Source organism: Mobula hypostoma, chromosome X2 (assembly GCF_963921235.1).
Source record: "Mobula hypostoma chromosome X2, sMobHyp1.1, whole genome shotgun sequence".
Taxonomy (NCBI): Eukaryota; Metazoa; Chordata; class Chondrichthyes; order Myliobatiformes; family Myliobatidae; genus Mobula; species Mobula hypostoma.
Window position 1 is genome coordinate 14,521,047 of NC_086129.1, and position 22,923 is coordinate 14,543,969.

The window sequence follows — 22,923 nt, forward strand, 5'->3', positions numbered from 1 at the left end:
ACACATTTCCAAATATGCATCTTAAGAGTGATTTTTGGGTTTAGGTAATTTACATTTAGCAAATGGCTTTGGCTACTTGAAAATGTATTGTTGATTTAATTTGGAACAATGCATTCCTAGAAGTTGTGAATCCCAGTCCACAGACCTGCTGGCATCTGTGGGATGGATGTGAATCAGTAGGTGTGAGGTTTGTATCTAGCTTCAAAAGAAAGCATTGTCTATACTTTGTAAATATGGATTGTCCTTTGTGTTTAGCAAATAAATATCCAGCCCCACATTGGGCCAGCAGACCTTTTCACCGAGAGCATCTCCATATGATGCCTGCTGTACCTTGTTTTGTTGAAAGAAGCTGCTTTCTATCTACCAGTAACTCTTTCTGATGATTTTATTCACACAACATGGATTATAGTCACTTGTTTTTTTTTAATCACAAATATTTTATAAAAATAAAAACAATCAAGGAAAAACAAGATACTTATCTACCGAAATCTGTGTTATCTGACAACAATTTTTGTCAATGGACTACAATAGAATCCATAAAGGATTAAATTAGTAGTTTCTAGTTACTTTTATGGAGAAAAGCTGTACTTTGTCGGATCATATTCATTCCAAAGTCGTTCAAATTCTTCCACAAATGCTTTCACAACATCAATGTCCTTAATTATGATTACATTCTCTTTATTTCTAAATATACCCTGGGTACTCCAGTTCAAAGATCCAGTTACAAGAATAGATCCATCAATCAGTGCGAATTTGTGGTGCATGTAGCTTGTATCCTGGTCATGTCGGACTTCTATACCTGTCAAGGCAAAACATAGTAGAATTAGACCATTTTCCTCTTGTACCTAGTTTGTCACTCATTAAAATCATAGTTAATCTATGGAGCAATTGATATTTAACTAGATGCAGTGTGTGGAAGGACTGTGAGGAAGGACAGGCATATGATAGTGCAAAATTGAAGTCAGTGGGATGAGTTAAAATGTATCAAGGGGCCAAAATCAAAAATGATGATGAACACAGGACTTATAGTGTTATAGTTTAATGCACGCAACATACAGATTAAGGTAGATGATCTTGTGGCACAGTAAGAGATAGACCGGTATATCAATGAAGTCATCACTGAGTCATGGCTGAAAAAAGATCGCAGTTAGGATACACATTTTACGGAAAGGGTAGGCAGAGGGGTTGGGTGACTATTGGTAAAAAAAAATAAAATAAAATCCTTAGGAGGAGGTAACATAGGATCAGAAGAGGTAGAATCCTTATGGGTAGTTAAGAAACTGCAAGGGTCAAAATACTCTGTGGGGGTTATATACAGGCCTGCAAACAATAGCCAGAATGTGGGCTACAAATTACAACTTGAGATAGAAAAGGCATGTAATAAGGGTAATGTAGTGAGTCATGAGGGATTTCAATATGTAGGTAAATTGGGAAAATCAGGCTGATGCTGGATCCCAACAGAGGGAATTTGTAGAATGCCTATATTTTTATATATATATATATATATATATATATATATATATATACACACACACACACATATATATACACACACACACACACACATATTATTTATATATATATATATATATATATATATATATATATATACATCCGTTAGTCTTGCGAGACCATGGATCTGCGCCTGGAAAGTCTTCACTCTCCAGGGCACAGGCCTGGGAAAGGTTTTATGGAAGACCAGCAGTTGCCCATGCTGCAAGTCTCCCCTCTCCACGACACCAATGTAATCCAAGGGAAGGGCATTAGGACCCATACAGTTTGGCACCAGTGTTGTCGCAGAGCAATGTGTGATTAAGTGCCTTGCTCAAGGACACAACATATTCCCTCGGCTGGGGGTCGAACTCACGACCTTCAGGTAGCTAGTCCAATACCTTAACCACTTGGCCACGTGCCTATGAGATTGCTTTTCAAAGCAGCTTATGGTTGAGCCCACTAAGGGAACAGCAGTTCCGGATTGTGTGACAAACTTGATTAGGGAGCTGAAGATAAAGGAACCCTTAAGGAGTCAGTGATCATGGTATGATACAATTCACTAGCAGTTTGAGGAGGAGAAACTACAATTGCATTTATTGTTATTGCAGTGAATTTAGATAAAGGGAATAACAGGCATGAGAGAGGAGCTGGCTAAAGTTGATTGGATGGGGACACCATCAGGAATGCCGGCACAACAGCAATAGCTGGAGTTTCTGAGGGAAATTCAGAAGGTACAGTAAGGATTACTCCCAAAAATGAAGAATTATTCCAAATGGTAGAATGACACAACCGTGGGCTGACAATGGAAGTCAAAGGCAACATAAAAGGAAAAGAGAGGGTATGTAAAATAGCAAAAACATTAGTGTGAAGGTAGAGGATTGGGAAGCTTTTTAAAAACCAACAGAAGGCAACTAAATAAAACCATAAGAGAAAAGATGAATATGAAGGTAAGCTAGCCAATAATATTAAAGCAGATATCAAAAATTTGTTTTCAGATCTACAAGGAGTAAAAGAGGTGAGAGTGGATATCGGACCTCTGGAAAATGATGCTGGAAAGGTAGTAATGGGGGACAAATAAATGGCAGACAAACTTAGAAGAGTATTTTACATCAGTCTTCATTGTGAAAGATACTAGAATGCCAGAAACATGAGTGTCAAGGGGCAGAAGTGAGTGCCATTGCTATTACTAAGGAGAAGGTGCTTGGGAAGCTGAAAGGTCTGAAGGTTGATAAGTCACCTGGACTAGAAGGACAGCGCCTCAGGGTTCTGAAAGAAGTAGCTGAAGAGATTGTGAAGGCATTAGCAATGACCTTTCAAAAATCACTAGATTCTGGAATGGTTCCAGAGGACTGGAAAATTGCAAATGTCACTCCACTCTTTAAGAAGGAAGGCAGACAAAAGAAAGAAAATCATAGGCTAATTAGCCTGACTTCAATAGTTGCAAAGATGTTGGAGTCTATTCACAAACACAACAAAAATCTGCAGACAACATACATCAAAGTTGCTGGTGAACGCAGCAGGCCAAGCAGCATCTATAGGAAGAGGCGCAGTCGACGTTTCAGGACGAGACCCTTCGTCAGGACTTGGATTTGGCCCAGTACATCACGGGTAAAAGCCTCTCAACTGCTGAACACATCTACATGAAATGTTGCCGTAGAAAAGTAATTATCAAAGATCCTCACCACCCAGGCGTTTGCGTTTAAAAATCTGCAGATGTTGGAAAACCCAGCAACACACAAATTGTTGGAGGAACTCAGCAGGCCAGGCAGCATCTATGGAAAAGAGTAAACAGTAGACGTTTCAAGCCATACTCTTCGTCAGGACCTGCCAAAGAGTCTCGGCCCAAAATGTCGACTATACTCTTTTCCACAGATGCTGCCTGGCCTGAGTTCCCCCAGCATTTCTATGTGAGTTGTTTGGATTTCCAGCATCTGCAGATTTTCTCTTGATTCTGTGTACGTTGTTGTTGATCTATTATTAAGGATGAGGTTTCAGGGTACACATGATAAAATAGGCCAATATCAGCATATCAGGGGAAATCTTGCCTGACAAATCTTTGAGGAAATTACAGGGAAGATAGACAAAGGACAATCAGTGGACATGGCATGTTGGGGTTTTAGAAGGCCTTTGTTTGACAAAGTGCTGCATATAAGGCTACTAACAAGATAAGAGCCCATGGTATTACAGGAAAGATACTAGCATGGATAGATGATTGGCTGACTGGCAGGAGGCAGAGATGGGAATAAAGGTGGCCTTTCCTGGTTGGCTGCCAGTGACTAGCGATGTTCCACAGGGGTCAGAGCTGGGACTGCTTTTTTTCACGTTATATGTCAATGATTTGGATGAAAGAATTGATAGCTTTTTGGCCAAGTTTGCGGACACTATGAAGATTTGCTGACACTGTAAGGTGGTACAGAAAGATGATCCTAGGAATGAAAGATTTAATAGATAAGGAGTGTTTGATGGCTCTGGGCATTTTCGCTGGAGTTTAGAAGTATGAGGGAGAAATCTCATTGAAACCTATTGAATATTGAAACACTAAGACAGAATGTGGAGAGGATGTTTCTTATAGTGGGGGATTCTAGGACCAGAGAATACAGCCTCAGAATAGAGCAGTGTTTCCCAAACTTTTTAGCCTAATAACCCCCCCCCCCCAAGCACCTTCATACTTGCGAACACCTCTCTTAGGGGCAATACACTTTCCGGCACCCCCATAATGTAAAAATATCAATGTGATCCTTGAGCTTAATGGTTTTTAGCAAGAGTTGAAATATCTGGTTCAAGTTGTGACAGCAAAAGCCTCAAGTCCCCATGTGTAATAATGTCCAAGCGGTTTCTGTTTGGGAGTACGTAGCTTACTGTACTGAAGCCTCCTTCAACAAGGTAGGGGGATGGAAATGTAATGAAGAGCAGGTTGGCTCTTCTCCAAAGCCCAGGAAACGTTATATGACTGTGTAGCCGCATACCACAAAAGCCGACATTTTTGAAAACCATTTTTGCTTCCTCTTCATTCTGAACTTCAATAATTTCTTCCTGCAAGTTCTCTTCCTGTTCTTCCACCTTGCAAAGGAATGGGTTAATTACCCAGTCCAGGATTTCAAGATCATTCAAATCCTTGAACCGATTCTGAAAATCCTTCTTCAGTGACGACAGATATAAGCAGTACTCTTGCAAATCACTGTCTGTGAAAGAGAGTGCCATGCTTTCCATGCAGAGAAACTGTGAGAACATTCTTCTCCCAATGTTTTTCTTACACATTTCCTATTTTCCAATAAAAGTGGACACTGCACTTTCTGCCTGGATTAAATTGAAATTCTCACCCTGCAGTTCATATTTAGAATGTTCATTTTATCATACAGATCAGCTAGGTATGCCACATCTCTACATAGAAGTTCAATCATATTTCCCATGCCCTTGTCAACTTTGAGCAAAAATTCAACCACAGTGTCAAAAAGATTAAAGAAACATTTTGAGCAGCAGGATTTAGACAGCCAACACACTTTAATATGAAGTATCAAGTGTATAAATTCTTCATCACTATCTTGGCATTATTGGTGAAATCTTCTGCTATTTAATGGATGACCTTCAATTTTGTTGATGGCAGATATTACAACAGTCATGCTTGAAAAAAGTCACTAGCTGAGGTTCTGGTTGTGAGACAATGGATTGCAAACAGACTTGGAATTTCTTCATTCATAAATGCCACTAAACCAGTCATATGTGCTGCTCTATCTGTTTCACAAGAAATCGCATTTCTAATCAGAATATTTTATCCTCAATATATATTTTGAGCCTGTTGTAGATTGATTCTCCGTTGATATTTGTTTTTAGCATTATATAAAAGATAATCTCATCATAAACTTTTGACCATAGCCTGCCATACCACTCCCATTCATATACTTATCCAAATCCCCATTAAAAGTTGCAACCAAACCCACTTCCATCACTTCTACTGGTAGCTCGTTCTTACTCACACCATCTTCCGAGTGGTTTCCCCCTCAGATTACCCTTAAAAACTTCATCTTTCACCCTCAGCCCAAGACATCTAGCTCTAGTCTCACCCAACCTCAGTGAAAAAAGCTTGCATGGATTTATCCTAGCTGCACCTCTCAATTTTTATACAACTATCAAATCTCTGTGAGGGGATCCAGGAGTACCCCTATTAACTGTTTGAAGAGAGACAGAGAGAGTCATTTATCCTTGATGGCTTGTTTGGAAAAGACAGAGAGAGACGAAGATTGATGGTTGGACTGTCACGGGAGGTAACTTTGGAGTTTTACTTTGGAGATAAAAACTGAGCAGCTCATGGTGACCAACAGGACATTATTGGTGACCGACAGGACATTATTGATGTTACTTCCAAGGACTTGTTGCCTGCTTGTGCATTTCTTCACAGACAATGGCGGGAGGGACTCTCTGAATGACAAATGATGCTCAGCACAGGGAAATAAATGGGAGGTCAGATGATACAGACCTCAGACACATGATCGGGACACTGAATGCGCATTGTTGTGCCCGCAGAGAAAGTGGGTTTTGAAGGATCGATCAAGCAGATTGATCCAAGTGCTCTGCCAGTGAAAGTTCAAAGGCAACACCAGTGAGGAGTTGTCCATGTGTCCGACCCTGGCCTGGGTAGACAGCTCAACCACACCGAAGTACGGTCCCCTTTGTTGTTAAGTCACAGTCGGTGACTTGTGAAGGATTTCGGAGGATGACGAGAAAATTGACTGCAACAGCTCACCTGAAGACCCAACTCTCTCTCTCTCTCCCCCCCCCCATCGCTATTCAACTACATACCACGAACTGAACTGAACTTTACTCAACACCGCAAGACTGTATCTTTCTACCCCTAGACTTAAAGAAGCTTGGATTTCATACATATTTTTCCACACTTACTGATTTACTTACATACACACACACACATATATAATATATATATATATATATAAAATTCTTGCTAACCTGTTTGATTTATCTTCACTTAGTTTACTGCATTGCGTAGTTATTAATAAATATTATTAGTTATTAGCAATACTAGACCCCAAAGTGGTTTCTATTTCTGCTGGTTTCTTTATTCCCATCACGGGGTACGTGACATCTCCAATACTTCAAGGAATAAAGTCCTGACCAATACAACCTTTTCCTATAACTCAGGTTTGTCAAGTCCCAGCAACATCTTTGTAAATCTTGTCTGTACTCTGTCAATCTTATCGATATCATTCCTGTAGGTAGATGACCAGAGCTGCACATAATACTCTACAGTTGACCTCACCAACATCTTACACAACTTCAACGCAACAGCCCGACTCCTGTATTCTGTAGGCTGATTTATCAAGGCCAATGCTGCAGAAGCTTTCTTTATGACCCTATCTACCTGGGATGCCACTTTCAAGGAATCTGTAGGTTAGGAATTAAGGATCATGCGGTGCTCTAAAGAGTTACAGAGAAGTCAAGGAGCTTAAGAACAAGAGAATGACTAATTAAAATAGGACCGATCGGGAATGAAAGAGGAAAACATATGCTTGTAAGAGGTTGGAGAGGTCTATAATAAATTCACTGTTCACCTACATTGAACATAGAACAAGCTGATTTGCTGAAACTTATCAATGTTAATAAAGAGGATGTTAAGGAAATTTTGAAAAACATTAGGATAAGTCAGTCCCTGGGCCAGATTACTATGGGAAGTGAAATTGCTGGGCCTTTGGAGATTATCTTTGGAATTGGCCATAGTAGTAGATTCAGAAGAATGGTAGGTGGCAAATGTTAGTGCTTTGTTCAAGAAAGGCAACAGGGATAACCCTGGTGATATAGACCAGTGAGTCTTACTGGTGGGCAAGCTATTGAAGATTCTTAGAGCAAGGATTTACACACATTTGGAGAACCATACCCTGTACATATATTCATACACACACACCCACACAGGTACACAGGTCAGTTGGGGCAGCTGCATATTTGGGACAACTCTTAAGAAAGAAAAACTAATTGAGGAAGTAGCTGGGATTCCCTTTGTTTACCTGGGACATCTTGCCACTTAATTGCAACAGGAGACTGGTGCCAAACAGTTTTTAACTAGTCTCAGTCACATGCAGTTGTGTGGCCATTAGGTAACAATACTGTGCTTAAGAGTGGACAGTTTTTAAATAGATTCAGCTGCTTGTATTTGTGTCATGTCATCTGTTTGGTCCAATTCAAAGAGCAGTGACTTTTGATAATTCTGTTATTTTTTATTTTGACCCTTGCCAAGATGCTGTGAAAAGATTTGGCACTAGCTGAAAAAATTACCCTACTGGATCAAATTAAAAGCCATCCACCTAACACCATTCATCATCAGCTGGCAGAGGTAACTAGAGTGCTAAGATCTACAACCACAGGCTTGATATATCCGCAAGATAAACTGCGAGAACAATGAACATTATGGGTGAGGGACAACAGGAAACATCTTAAAAACAAAAGTGTGAAGGCAAGGATTGAGATGTTTAAGAAGACCTCAATCAATGGTTTCCCATTGTAACTGGATGAGGTGGATGTGTCAGTGGGCCAATGTTTAAAACAAACACAAGTCAGAGGAGCGAGCTAAGAAACTGGTGATGAAGATTTTAAAGCAACAGATGGTTGGTTGTCTCAATGCATATGTTGACACATTAAATTCAAAAAAGCAAATGGACAGAAAGATAGCTGTAAGTGCGAAAACATGGAAAAAATCACTAGATTCCCCAATTTGCTTCAAAGATTTTGTGCAGATGACATCTACAATCCTGATGAAACAGGTCTCTATTTTAATTGTGCCACACCAAACAGTTCCCTTGGCTACAAACATGCAACAACATCAGGTTCATAGAAACATATCAAAGAAAGCAATGTTCCATTATCTACCCTAGGTGTCTCAGCTGATTTTACTTACAGTCAATCAAAAGAACACAGCAGGATGAATTCCATTGATAATACAGAGTTTTGTAGCACTGTAGTAGTATCACTTGTGTTCAAATTATTTTTCTGTATTTCATTTAAATAATTTGTTTTAAAAAATACCTTTTTAACTATTTTCATGAAACTTCGATTTAAAACCTTCGCTGTATATAAATGACTCAGATGAAAATGTAGATGGAGTGGGTGGGTTATCAAATTTGCAGATATGAAGATTGGTAGTACTGTGGCTGGTGTAGATGACTGGCAAAGATATGGATTAATTACTGATATGGGTAGAGAAGTGTTGCACCTTGGGAGGCCAAATGTTAAGGGAAAAACGCTTTAACACTGTTGACAAGCAGTGGGATCTTTGGGTCCAACTTCATAGCTCCCAGAGATGGCTACACAGGTTGAAAGAGTGGTTAAGGTGGCAGATGAAATGCTTGCCTTTATTGTTCAAGGCACTGAGTTCAGAAGACAGGAACCTATGTTCCAGCTTTATAAAACTCTAGTTAAGTTGCATCTGGAGTATTGCACACAGTTCTAGCTGTCCCATTATTGGAATGACGTCAAGGCTTTGGAGAGGGTGCAGAATTTTACCAGGATGCTGCCTGGATTAGAGGGCATGTGTTATAATGAGAGGAGAGGCTGAAGGGAGATCTGCTTGAGGTTTTTAAGATCATGAGAGGCATAGACAGAGTAAACAAAATCCCTCTTCCAGCCTTGAAATGTCTAAAACGAGAAGGCATGCATATAAGGTGAGATGGATTAATTTTAAAGGAGATGTGAGGGGGAAAGTTTTTTTTTAAAAAAGTGGTGGGTGCCTGGAATGGTGGCAGAACAGATTTGTTAGGGACTTAAGAGATTTTAAATAGGGACATGAATGTGAGGAAAATGAAAGGATATGGACATTGTGTAGGCCGAAAGGATTGTTGCAACTGGCCATTTTATTACTTAATATATTTAGTTCAGCACAACATTGTGAGCCAAAGGGCCTGTTGCTGTGCCGTACTGTTCTACGATCAGCAGGTGGAATTACGACACTGTAGTCATTAGTGAGACTTGTTTGCAAGACTGGTAGCTCAATGATCTGAGTCTCTTATTTTAGACGTGATAAAAGGGGAAGTATTCAGCAGGAAGGGTTGGCATCACTGGCCAGGGAAAGTGTCACGGCAGTGCTGAAACTGGACAGCTCATCTACTGAGGCTACGTCCACACTAGGCCGCGTAAATCCGTAACCAAAGCTTTTTCTCTTCGTTTTGACCCTTCGTCCACACTGAAATGGTGTTTTCCTCCCCCGAAAATGGAGCTTTTCAGAAACACTCTCCAGAGTGAATAAACCTGAAAACGCCTAATATCCCCGTAGTGTGTACGGTGTAACCGGCTATTTTAAAAACCGCTGTCATGGCGTGCCGGAACAAATGGTGGCAGCAGCGCGATATTTCATTGTTTTCTTGAACGCAACCTCCAACACCACAACAATATCTGACAATAGATGTGTAACAGCCTAATGTAACATTGCATGGAAATACAAGATAACACTGATGTAGACATGTTTAATACATTTAATAAGTTGCTTTATTAATGTACTGCTGTGCAAACATTCAATAGATGCAATTGTCACTTTTGCCCAGTAACTCATTTTATTGCACGTTAAATACAGCAAAATAATACACAAAAACATGGCAAAAGGAAAGGCAAACAAATGAGGTAACAGCAAACACAAGGAATTCTGCAGATACTGAAAGTTCAAGCAACACACATAAAAGTTGCTGGTGAACACAGCAGGCCAGGCAGCATCTCTAGGAAGAGGTACAGTCGATGTTTCGGGCGAGACCCTTCGTCAGGACTAACTTACAAAGGGTCTCGGCCCAAAACGTCGACTGTACCTCCTCCTAGAGATGCCGCCTGGCCTGCTGCGTTCACCAGCAACTTTGATGTGTGTTGCTTGAGGTAACAGCAAATTTCGCTTGTTTTCTGTGTGTCCTGCACATGCCCAGTAGGAGGAAATTCACCCAAATACCCATTTTAATGTGGATGGAGGTATTTTCAAAAATGCCTGGTGTGGACACCTATCGTTTTTATGCGAAACCGGCGTTTTCAAAATTATCTGGTCTAGTGTGGACGTAGTCTGTTACTGTGAATAGCTAAGTGAGTAAAAGATGACCTGATTTCCAAAAGGCATAAAGTTAAAGATGATGCATTACTTTACTATTTTAAGATTACTTTTTTATTTCAAAATAACAAAAAAGGAAAAGGGCCTGAAGCAAAAGTTTGGGCATCCTGCATAGTCAGTACTTAGTAACACCCCCTTTGGCAAGTATCACAGCTTATAAACACTTTCTGTAGCCAGCTAAGAGTCTTTCAATTTTTGCTTGGGGGATTTTCGCCTATTCTTCCTTGCAAAAGGCTTCTAGTTCTGTAAGATTCTTGGGCCATCTTGCACACACTGCTCTTTTGAGGTCTATCCACAGATTTTCGATGATGTTTAGGTCGGGGGACTGTGAGGGCCATGGCAAAACCTTCAGCTTGCACCTCTTGAGGTAGTCCATTGTGGACTTTGAGGTGTGTTTAGGATCATTATCCTGTTGTAGAAGCCATCCTCTCTTCACCTTCAACTTTTTTTTTTTAAAAAAACAGACAGTGTGATGTTTGCTTCCAGAATTTGCTGGTATTTAATTGAATTCATTCTTCCCTCTACCAGTGAATTGCTCCCCGTGCCACTGGCTGCAACACAAGCCCAAAGCATGATTGATCCACCCCCGTGTTTAACAGTTGGAGAGGTGTTCATTTCAGGAAATTCTGCACTTTTTTTCTCCAAACATACCTTTGCTCATTGTGGCCAAAAAGTTCTATTTTAACTTCATCAGTCCACAGGACTTGTTTCCAAAATGCATCAGGCTTGTTTAGTTGTTCCTTTGCAAACTTCTGATGCTGAATTTTGTGGTGAGGACGCAGGAAAAGTTTTCCTCTTATGACTCTTCCACGAAGGTCATATTTGTACAGGTGTCGCTGCACAGTAGAACAGTGCACCACCACTCCAGAGTCTGCTAAATCTTCCTGAAGGTCTTTTGCAGTCAAACGGGGTTTTTGATTTGCCTTTCTAGCAATCCTACAAGCAGCTCTCTCGTAAAGTTTTCTAGTTCTTCCAGACCTCAACTTGACCTCCACCGTTCCTGTTAACTGCCATTTCTTAATTACATTACGAACTGAGGAAACAGCTACCTGAAAATGCTTTGTTATCTTCTTATAGCCTTCTCTTGCTTTGTGGGCATCATTTATTTATATTTTCAGAGTGCTAGGCAGCTGCTTAGAGGAGTCCATGGCTGCTGATTGTTGGGACAAGGTTTGAGGAGTCAGGGTATTTATAAAGCTTTGAAATTTGCATCACCTGGCCTTTCCTAACGATGATTGTGAACAAGCCATAGCCCTAACAAGCTAATTAAGGTCTGAGACCTTGGTAAAAGTTATCTGAGAGCTCAAATCTCTTGGGATGCCCAAACTTTTGCATGGTACACCTTTCCTTTTTTTCACTCTAAAATTGTACAAAACACTAATCTTGCTTAAAATGTTGAAAGGAATGTTTCATCTTTAACTTTGACTTTTGGAGATCAGTTCATCTTCTACTCACTTAACTATTCACAGAAATTTTGACCAGGGGTGCCCAAACTTTTGCATGCCACTGTATGTGCATTGTGATGGGTTGTTTTCTGGCAAAGGGATACTTGGTAATTGGGAGGCCCTCAAAAGTGAAATGAGTGCACAGAGTTCCTATATTCCTGTTTTAATAAGACACAAGGCTAATAAGAGAGGCGAGAATAGATATCAGATCAATGGAAAATGATGCTGGAGAGCTATTAATGGGGAACAAGGAAATGGTAGACAAACTGAATAATTATTTTGCAACAGTCTTCACTGTAGTATGCTGGAGGTTCAAGTGTGTCAGGGGACAGAAATAAGTGAAGTTGCCATTGCTAGAGTGCGTGCTTGGGAAACTGAAAGGTCTGAAGGTAGTTAAGTCACTTGGACCAGATGGTGTACATCCAAGGGTTCTGAAAGAGGCAGCTGAAGAGATTGTGAAGGTACTAGAATGACCTTTCAAGAGCCAATGGATTTGGGCATGGTTCAGGAGGACTGAAACATTGCAAATGTCACTCCACTTTTTAAGAAGGGAGAAAGGCAGAAGAAAAGAAATTATAGGCCAGTAAGTCTGACCTCAGTGGTTGAGAAGATGTTGGAGTCAATTGTTAAGGATCTGGTTTTGGGGTACTTGGAGGCACATGATAAAAATCGGCCATAGACAACATAGTTTTCTTAAGAAAAAAATCTTGCCTGACAAATGTTAGAATTCTTTGAAGAAATAAGCAGGATAGACGAAGGAGAATCATTGGATGTTGTGTACTTGGATTTTTAGAGAACCTTTGACAAAGTGGCATACATGAGGCTGCTTAACAAGTTACAAGCCCACAGTATTACAGAAAAGATACTATCATGCATAGAGCATTGGCTAATTGGTAGGAGGCAAACAGTGGAATAAAGGGAGCCTTTTCTGGTTGGCTGCCTGTGACTAGTGGTGTTCAAACAGAGGTCTGTATTGGGAGTGCTTCTTTTCACGTTATATGGCAATAACTTAGATGACAAGATTGATGGCTTTTGGGCCAAGTTTGCGGACGATACGAAGATATATGGAGGGGCAGGTAGTGCTGAAGCAGAAGTGCTACAGAAGGGCTTAGACAGGTTAGGAGAATGGGCAAAGAAGTGGCAGATGGAATAGTGTTGGGTTTGGTCATGCACTTTGGTAGAAGTAAAAGCCTAGACTATTTTCTAAATGGGGCGAAAATTCAAAAAAATCTGAGGTGCAAGGGGACGAGCGAGCCCTCATGCAGGATTCCCTAAAGGTTAATTTGCAGGTTGAGTCTGTGGTAAGGAAGGCAAATGCAACGTTAGCATTCATCTCCAGAGGACTAGAATATAACAGCAAGGATGTACTGTTGAGGCTTTATAAGGCAGCAGTGAGCCCTAACTTGGAATATTATGATCAATTTTGAGCCCCTGAATAATAAAGGATGTGTTGACATTGGAGAGGAGACAGAAGGTTCACAAAAATGACTCCAGAACTGAGGGATGTTTGTTGGCTCTGGACTTGTACTCACTGGAATTCAGAAGCGTCGGGGAAATCTCATTGAATGTTGAAAGGTACTGAAAGGCTTTGACAGTGGGTGTGGAGAGGATGCTTCCTATGGTGGGGAAGTATAAGACCAGAGGACACAATCTCAGAATAGAGGGACGTCCATTTAGAACAGAGATGAGGAGGAATTTCTTTAGCCAGAGATGGTGAATCTGTATAATTCACTGCCACAGGCAGCCGTGGAGGCCAAGTCATTGGGCATATTTAAAACAGAGATTGATAGATTCTCGATTAGTCAGGGCATGAAGGGATATGGGGAGAAGGCAGGAAATTGGGGAAGATAGATGGATAGACATACTTTATTGATCCCGAGGGAAATTGGGTTTCGTTACAGCTGCACCAAGAATAGAGCATAAATATAGCAATACAAAAACCACAAACAATCAAACAAACAACAATATGCAAACTATGCCAGATGGAAATAAGTCCAGGACCAGTCTATTGGCTCAGGGTGTCTGACCCTCCACTGGAGGAGCTGCAAAGTTTGATGGCCACAGGCAGGAACGACCTCCCCTGACGCCCAGTGTTGTATTGAATATGGCTGGAGTCCAACAGCAAAAAGTTCAATATCCGGGCTACAAACAGGTTCCTCAATTGTAATATGACCCGGATTGCACCATCCGTTGTTATCCATAACAGCAAGCCCCAACTCCTTTACGCTTACCGCTTTCAGTGCACTTCCAGTCAGCCCAAAGAGGAGGAAAATTAATCAGCCACAACGAAATGGCAGAGCAAACTTGATGGGCCAAATGGCCAAATTCTGCTCCTATAACTTGTGGTCTTATAACAAGTTAGGGAAAAATCTTTGAGAAATATTGAAGCCCTGGTTAAGAAGGGGGACTGCACAGCAGAAAAAGGCAGCAAGGAACAAATGAGGTGCTTGAGGAGTGTATGAAATGCAAGAGAACACTTGAGAGAAATCAGAAGGGCTAAAAAAAATGCATGAGGTTACTCTGGCAGAAAAGGTGAAAGAGAATCCTAAGGGATTCTAGAAATATATTAAGGGCAAAAAGATAGCAAGAGATAAAATTAGTCCACTTGAAGATCAGCGTGGTCACCTATGCATGGAGCTGAGAGAGATGGAGGAGATCTTACGGAGAATTTTTGCATCCGTATCCATTCAGCAGATGGACACAGAGTCTATTGAACCAAGTCATAACAGCACTAAAGTCATGGACCATATACAGATTACAGAGAATGTACTGCTTGCTTTCTTGAAGTAAATTAGGGTGGGTAAGTCCCAAAGGCCTGACAAGGTGTCCTTTTCAGACCTCGTGGGAGGCTAGAGCAAAAAATGTTGGGGCCATTGCAGAGGTATTTAAAACATCTTTAGCCACAGGCGAGGCGCCAGAATACCGGAATATAGCTAATGTTATCATATACTGATCAACCTCTGAGTGAAAATGTTACCCCTCAAGTTCCTCTCTTCCTCCTCACATTGAACCTTGATTCTGCAACCCTAGAAAAGGCTACACATTGATCCTATTTATATCTACCGGTTTTTTTATATCTCTGAGATCACCCCTCGTTTTCCAGCTCTCCAATGAAAACAGCCCCAATATGCTCAGCCTCTCTCTGTAACTCAGTCCAAGTCACAGCAACATCCTTGTAAATTGCTGCTGCATACTTTCTAGCTTAATGGAATCTTTCCTATAGTAGTATGACGAAAATAACCTGTATGCATGTAATTGTGCAGTGAATTTTCCAGTAATTATGGTACAGTTGCTACTATATTTTTCTAGAAACTTGTTAGTTTTTAGCAACAGTCATCACGCTGCATAAATCCGGCTACTTTATAGGTTAATTATAATCAATGCAATTTTATCTAAGTATGAGAAGACGACTACTTTTTAGTCTGGTCTTTTCTTGTTCGCTCGACACTTCACCTTGTTCTTCTTTACTCTTTTAATAGCAGATAAAACAATCATAAGCAAAAGCTTTATGCCTAGTTCTTGAATTCTGAAAAAGCTTTGTATTTCAAAAGCATCAGGATCCAACACCTTGACGTAGTTGGCAGGAATGGTTGCACAGATTTAAGGACATTAGGATCCCAGATGAAGGGAAAAGCTTTACTGTATATACTTAACAGGAGATAAAACCTTCCTCCTTACTTTTCTATTCAGCATAGAAATTGTCTAGTTCTAGCTGCAATTCGCCATCTAAAGGGTTAAGAGGGAAGAAAAACTATACTTTGCTCTCTTTTGGTAAAGTTAAATGTGCATAAAATGAAATTTGGTTGCAATCTAGTGATAAAAACCAGAACAAATTAAGTGTTCTGCATGACAAAAATTGGTACAAGTTGAAGTATCCATAATATTAAAAAAGTACAAGTCGGTGGAGTAGCAGTAAAATTAGTATCATCAAATTGTACAAGTTGAAGGTAAAAGCAAGCAAAATTAAATGTTCTGCACAATAAAATTAAGGCTATGACTAAAGTAGTGAAATCCACTACAGAAAAAGAGGGCACTGAACCCCTTTACGTGTGAACAGATGGCTGAGGGTTTGGGTACTTACCTGAATAAAGTATTTCTATTTGACCAAACTAATAAAGAAATTAGAGCAATGTTTTCAGTGTTGAATCTAATGAAATTTGGCTGCTAGACAACATTAAAAGGGCATGGGGTAAGATCTAGAGAATGTCTGAAGGAAAGGAAAAAACATTAGCAATCGTATCACAGTTAAAGAAACTGAATGTGCTGAGTTAGAAAATCAAGTGCATTGGAATGAGTTCAAGCTAAGTCTGAAGATCAAATATGTGGGTTGAAATGTTTACAGAACAAGTGATAAAGGAAAAGGAAAACTGGAATAAACTACAAAAACAGGATAAGACAGTACAAGTTATAAAGAGTAAATGTCTACATTAGCTAGCGAGCAAACAACAGAACCAGTGTAATCAGACTTAAATGCAGACACTCAAGGACAAACTGAACTAATACAAGAAAACCCAGCAGGGCTCTCAAGTGGATGGTCCCACCAGTGGCAGTCCTCCCTCAGGATAACAGCACCACCATCTGACCTCAGGAATTACGCAAGGCACATGTCAAACTACAGTGACCCCTAGTGGTTCATCTGAGGATGGCAATGATGGAACAATAGGATGTTGGCAGCCATGTGACAAACTCCAAATAAAGACTAAAGAAGTGAAGACACGCAGATCTGGAGATGAGCTCCATGAAAGGAGACAGATGGTTTTTCATCAACCACCTGAAATGGAAAAGATTGATAAATGGTCAAATAATCTACCATTCTTGAGGCACCTAATATCATCATCCAATGAACAGGTCCAGTGAGTCCAGCTACACTATTGTCATTGGGCATGGAGGACTATGATGATATTACTGTACAAGGACAATAACATGCCACAGTGATGCAAATCATTACAGAAAAATGCCTCTATTAGACCCACGGCTGATTCAACACACATAGCTCCTCAATGATTAAGGAGGAGTCTGAAAGGTTGAATGGGCTATGGTTTCATCAGAAAGCACGACTCCTGGTATTGCTGCACAACAGGCAGAATTGATAGCCCTGACTGAATCCTGTAAGATGGCAGAAGGAAGATCAGCTAACATCTACATGGATTTGCAATATACTTTTGGAGTTGTTCACAACTTTGGAAACTTATAGAAGTAAAGGGGATTTCTTATGGCTGCAGAAACCCAATCAAGCATGACGAGCTAGTAAAGAACTAATGTATGTTATACAATTGCCATCAGAGGTGGCTGATTTAAAATGTTAAAGCCACTCCAAAAGGAATACAATGGAAAGTTATGGAAATGCACTCGCAGACAAAATTGCAAAAAAGCGAGCCTGGGAAGGGATAAAAGTAGTAAAAGAAACCAAAGAATTAGAAGTACAGAAAGCAAATGAAGTGAACCAACAGAAAAGTTACAGAAACAAATTTGAATTATCACATACTGTACAATTTATTAAAGATTTGAACTCAGCACTCTACAAAAGTGATTATGGATGGAGAATGGTTGGAAATTATACAGTGATTATGACACTAGTTACAGACTAGTAGGTCCAACTACATTGCTTCCTTATCTGGCATAGCAAATACACGCCTCAGAACACACTGGAGTGGACAAGATGATCAGATGCTCCCAGTGGTGGTGGAATCCAAAGTTTAGAGCAGGGCACAAAGGGATACACGGAGCAGGCAAGAGATTGGGTTGAGAGGAAAATGAATCAGTCATGATGGAATGCCAAAGCAGACTGAACAGGCCAAATGGGAGGCTGGAAGTTGAGACAGAATGCCATTAGGGTCTGTAGAGAGACAGCAGTACATGTACCCCAAACTGTAGTCCAACTCTGATTTATTTATTTGGCGATAAGCATGGAACAGGCCCTTCCAGCCCAACAAACCGCACCACCGAGTAACCCACCTATTTAACTGTGGCCTTGTCATAGAGACATAGAAAATAGGTGCAGGAGTCGGCCATTCCACCCTTCGAGCCTGCACCACCATTCAGTATGATCATGGCTGATCATCCAACTCAGAACCCTGTACCAGCCTTCTCTCCATACCCCCTGATCCCTTTAGCCACAAGGGCCATATCTAACTCCCTCTTAAATATAGCCAATGAACTGGCCTCAACTGTTTCCTGTGGCAGAGAATTCCACAGATTCACCACTCTCTGTGTGAAGAAGTTTTTCCTAATCTCGGTCCTAAAAGGCTTCCCCTTTATCCTCAAACTGTGACCCCTCGTTCTGGACTTCCCAAACATCGGGAACAATCTTCCTGCATCTAGCCTGTCCAATCCCTTTAGGATTTTATACGTTTCAATCAGATCCTCCCTCAATCTTCTAAATTCCAGTGAGTATAAGCCTAGTCGTAGGAAATTGTCCTAGCCTAGTCATAGGACAATTTACAATGACTAATTAACCTATTAACCAGTAAGTCTTTGGAATGTGGGAGAAAACTGGGGCCCCCGGGCAAAACCCTCATGTTCCACAGGGAGAAGATAAAAATCCATTACAGATTTAACTCCAAACTCTGAAGCCCTGAGCTGTAATATCGTCATGCTAACCACTGCACTGCCATGGTACCCCAATGTTCCTAGGTTTTATCTATCCTTTTCCATGAAGATGGAGGAAATTTGTTCAATTTCACTTTCTTATTCCTCAAAGTATATTAGTCTTTGCCAACATTTTAACTTTTGGTAATATTTCCTTCTTATACATCAACTGAAGTTTTTTTTGCCTTATTTCATTGCTCACACTCTGTTTTCCGTTTCTTTATAGATACATTGGTCCCAATTTACCAAATTAGTCTTGCTACTGTGTGACATTGATGGTTCTGGCCTCATCATAAGGTCAGAGAAACACAGCATTGAAACAGGGTCTTCAGCTACTGGTAATCCTCAAGCACCCATTTCAACACAATTCTATTCCAACCCATTTTTATTTTCCTCTTCCCTCCCCATTCTCCTACCTTTCCCCCCTACAAATTATACTGCACATTTATAAAGTAGGGACAATAACTTACCAATCTACATATTTCATTTGAGATGTAGGAGAAAATACAGTAATTCCTCCAGTCTAAAATTTTTGATAGCTGTCTTGACAGCGACAGCTAGATCAATTGTTTCATCTGACTGTTCCGAAAACGGGCATTAACAATTTATAAATTAGCTACTGATAATTTACTGTCGTAACTTTTAATGCAATTTCCCTATCTAGCAGAGTCAACTCATACTTCAGTGATTTTCCTATAATCTGATATATAGCCCTGATTTCAAGTTAAATTATATCACTTATGATTTCAAATTCTCTTCACAGCCTCTCTGTAGGCTCCCAAGAAAGGTATGATGCACTGTGCAGTTATGTTTAAATTGCCAAATATTTTTAAATATCAAATAAGTTAAATGATTTTGCACATTAATTTACCTCCACTTAAGTATGGACCTTTGCTACTTCACATGCCAAAGGGTTTCTTGGCAAAAAAGGATGAAGAACGTACTGGTCCTTATGGAATGAAAATTGCCTCATTTGCATCAGTAAAATATTTGCAGAATTGATGGTTGCACATTGATGCCCATAGTTACATAGTGTTTTAGTTATTTTATTAATATTGTAGACCATTAAACAACTAATAAAGAATGCTTCAGAAGGGGCAAGCATTTCCAAATGCAGTCAGTTTTTTTTTGTATGGAGACACTTAAGTTAATGAGCACAATAAATATAGAGCTGTGAGCTAGACAGCCAGTCTTTGGTACCCAATCAGAGCTCCTGAGAGGGAGACTAGGGGACCGGCAGTCTGGATGGTAAAGTACACTCAAAGTGGACAAGGATTGAGGAGAGGGCCACTGACAGGGCAAGAGTGCAGGGACAGGAGTTGAGTCACCAATGAGTTGTAGGAAGTGAGGTGGGGTCAGCAAAAGGAACATGAGAAAGGTGAAAAGTAGGAAGGGATAACATAGGTGAAGTTGTGGGTTGTAGAACAGGAAGCTGAATGTGGATATTCAGAAGGAAGTGAGTGTGCCTCCTACAGTGAGTCAAGCTGGAATTGCAGGGATGGTCTCTTCAACCTGAGTGGGACACTTCTAGTCACACCTCTCTGAACTCCCTTCACCCCCGAGAAAGGTATCCTAGACCTCTCTCATGCAGTTCCCATGAGCCGTCTGGCACAGCAGTGCTCTAAAGAGTCGGTGAATATAGGATTTTAAATCTAACCAAGAATACTGCAAAACTATGAAGGCCAGGTGGTTATAGTAAATTAGGACTTTTACAGAAATAACACATTACTTGTAAAAAATTCCTTTAAGGCACAAAAAAGCACAAACATACAAGAGAAGAAAATAGTTAAATCAAAGGAAAAGGCAAACAAAGTTACCAGAAATGGCAAGCGGAAATGGATTGGGATCTTTTATCCTGATTATTTTAGTGGCTCTAAATTTTAGTAGACCCCAGTTGCTCCTGCTAGCTATTTCTCTTCTTAAGTATAGAAATTCAGCTTTTATGCTTCTCAATAGTTTACTCTCATTTTGTCTTAGTTTTCCTTCTCAATACCCTTGACACCTTTTACCAAATTGCACACTTTTCCTGGCACGGTTAGCGGGGCACTTTGACAACTTGGGGCCATACAGAATTTGGAGTTCTATTCTGGCAAGGAGTCAGTACGTCCTCCTCATGGCATGTGTGGGCTTTCCCCGGTTTCCTCCCAGGCTAGGTTAACTGGCCACTGTAAAAATTGTCCTGTGATTAGGTTGGAGTTAGGGTTGTGTGGTTGCTGTGGCAGCATGTCTGGAAGGGCCTACTCCATCCACCCTGTATCGCTAAATAAATCATACTTGCATTTTTATGGCAACTGTGCATGTCTTTTCCTTAATATTTGGTACCAACTGCAATTTCTCTTGTAATCCACGGCTGCACCACTTTTCCAGTTATGTCTCTGTACCTAAGGAACTTACTTGCTGTGAATTCTGTATTTCTTTAAATGCTAGCCATCAACACACCCTCTCACATAGCTCCCTAGGCCTCCTGTCCCACGACCCTCTCATATCCCTTTTGCCAATCACCTGTCCGGCTCTTGGTCCCCCTCCTGTCTTCTCCTATCATTTTGGATCTCCCCCTCCCCCTCCCCCTTTCAAATCTCTTACTAGCTCTTCTCTCAGTTAGTCCTGACGAAGGGTCTCGGCCTGAAACATTCGACTGTACCTCTTCCTAGAGATGCTGCCTGGCCTGCTGCGTTCACCAGCATTTTTTGTGTGTGTTGCTGTAGCATAGCTTCCAGCCAACAAACCCCAAACCTTTAAAGTCTCCCCAATAAACATACCATTAACGTGCTTATTTATACCAAGCACATTTCAAATACGTAATGAGACCCATGAATAATTCTGCAAATGTTTTCTATCTTCTGCTGATTCTTGGCACCACTCAATTGAATTCTAATTTGCTAGAAGGATCTACCAGTTTTTTTAAAACTCCTGTACTGTTCAATCACATTGTATTAGCATTAAAGCAAAGAACAGCAAACTGCTGGAAGAACAGAGCGGGTGAGAACAGGGCGGTGTTGGCGCGCTCAGTGGGGTGGAAGGAATTGTCGACATTTCAAGTGAAGAGCCTGTATCACGGGGCTTCAGATATGCCAGACCATTAGCTCAGTTCCATCTGCAGTCTTTTGTACTTCCATTTTCGTGCCGTCTGTTTGTTTTAATACATTGAATACCTCGCAACGTGGTTTAGCTGCCAGCGAAGCAGATTAAGGTTAGGCCAAGCATTCGCTGCGTGCAGGTGGAGCAGGCAAACCACGTCGAGGTTGGAGTGCAGAGAGTGGGGTGTTGCAGGATATGGGCTGGGGAGTTGCATATGGAGACAGTGACGCTGACTGGCCATTTCGGGTGTTGAGCACGGCCATTATCACTCACCTGCCTTCCGGAATTTGCCCACCTGGGAGCCAGCCATTGCCATGTAGTCGGAGTCGGTGACAACACGGACCCGCACCCCGCGGCTGTACACGGCGAGTACCACGCTGCCCAGGTCGAAGCTGGAGATGCTGAACACACAGACGTCGAGCGAGCGGCCTGCGCCCAGCAGCAGGCGGGCCAGGCTACTCAGCGCGCTTTCCCCGTGCGGCAGCCTGCAATCACAGCGTCTGGGGCTCCACAGCAGCGGCCGCACGCAGGTGAGCGGTGCCGGGAAAAACAGCACCTTGGGCTTTTGCTCACGACACTTCCTCACGTAACGGAGCAGGCAATAGAATCCTTCGGCTGTCAACAGAGCGCCGGTAAACACCGCCAGGCTCCGCCATGTCAACACGCTCCAGCACATCCTCGCAATGGCTTCTCCCAACCGAGCGCAGCACGTGCCGCACGTGGGGCTGCGAGCTTTGTGTAACCTGATGGAACTGGTGCTAATACGGCGGTTGAATTATATTTTAGAAAATAGAGGCGATACAGTGTTTAATCAGAGCAGATTTCGGAAGTGTGGAATGACTTTGGATTCAGTTTTATGTTTGGAAGATGATATTAGGAAAATATGGATAACTAAAGCTGTAATAGCAGCATTTTTGATATTGAAAAAGCATATCATGTGTTATGGAGAGGAGGTTTTTTACTTAAATTAGAGAAATTAGGAGCGAGAGGAAGGCTATAATTTTTACTGTTTTTTTTTATTTAGATGTTCTATACAGGTCAGGGTAAATAAGCTATATTCGGGGTTCTATGAGATAGAGAACGGGACCCCACAAGGCAGTTAATAATAAGGTCGAAGAGAGGGCAAGTAGATGGGTTTTAAGCTTTCAGGAGCTAAAACACAAGTTATGTGTTACGAAGAAGAGCAATAGACCTGCAATTGATTTGAAAGTACAGTATATGGTCAAACTCTTGAAG

At 41.1% G+C, this 22,923-nt stretch overlaps 1 protein-coding gene across 1 annotated transcript; it reads right to left on the reverse strand.

Moving 5' to 3' along the window:
• Positions 1-388: 388 nt before the first annotated feature.
• pld6 (phospholipase D family, member 6) lies at positions 389-22,383 on the reverse strand. The gene is made up of 2 exons (XM_063038411.1): positions 21,961-22,383; positions 389-799 (listed from the first exon to the last, which is right to left on the reverse strand). Exons 1-2 carry the CDS (start codon positions 22,361-22,363, stop codon positions 570-572), a joined length of 633 nt encoding a protein of 210 aa, XP_062894481.1. The 5' UTR covers positions 22,364-22,383; the 3' UTR covers positions 389-569.
• Between the last annotated feature and the right edge of the window lie 540 nt (positions 22,384-22,923).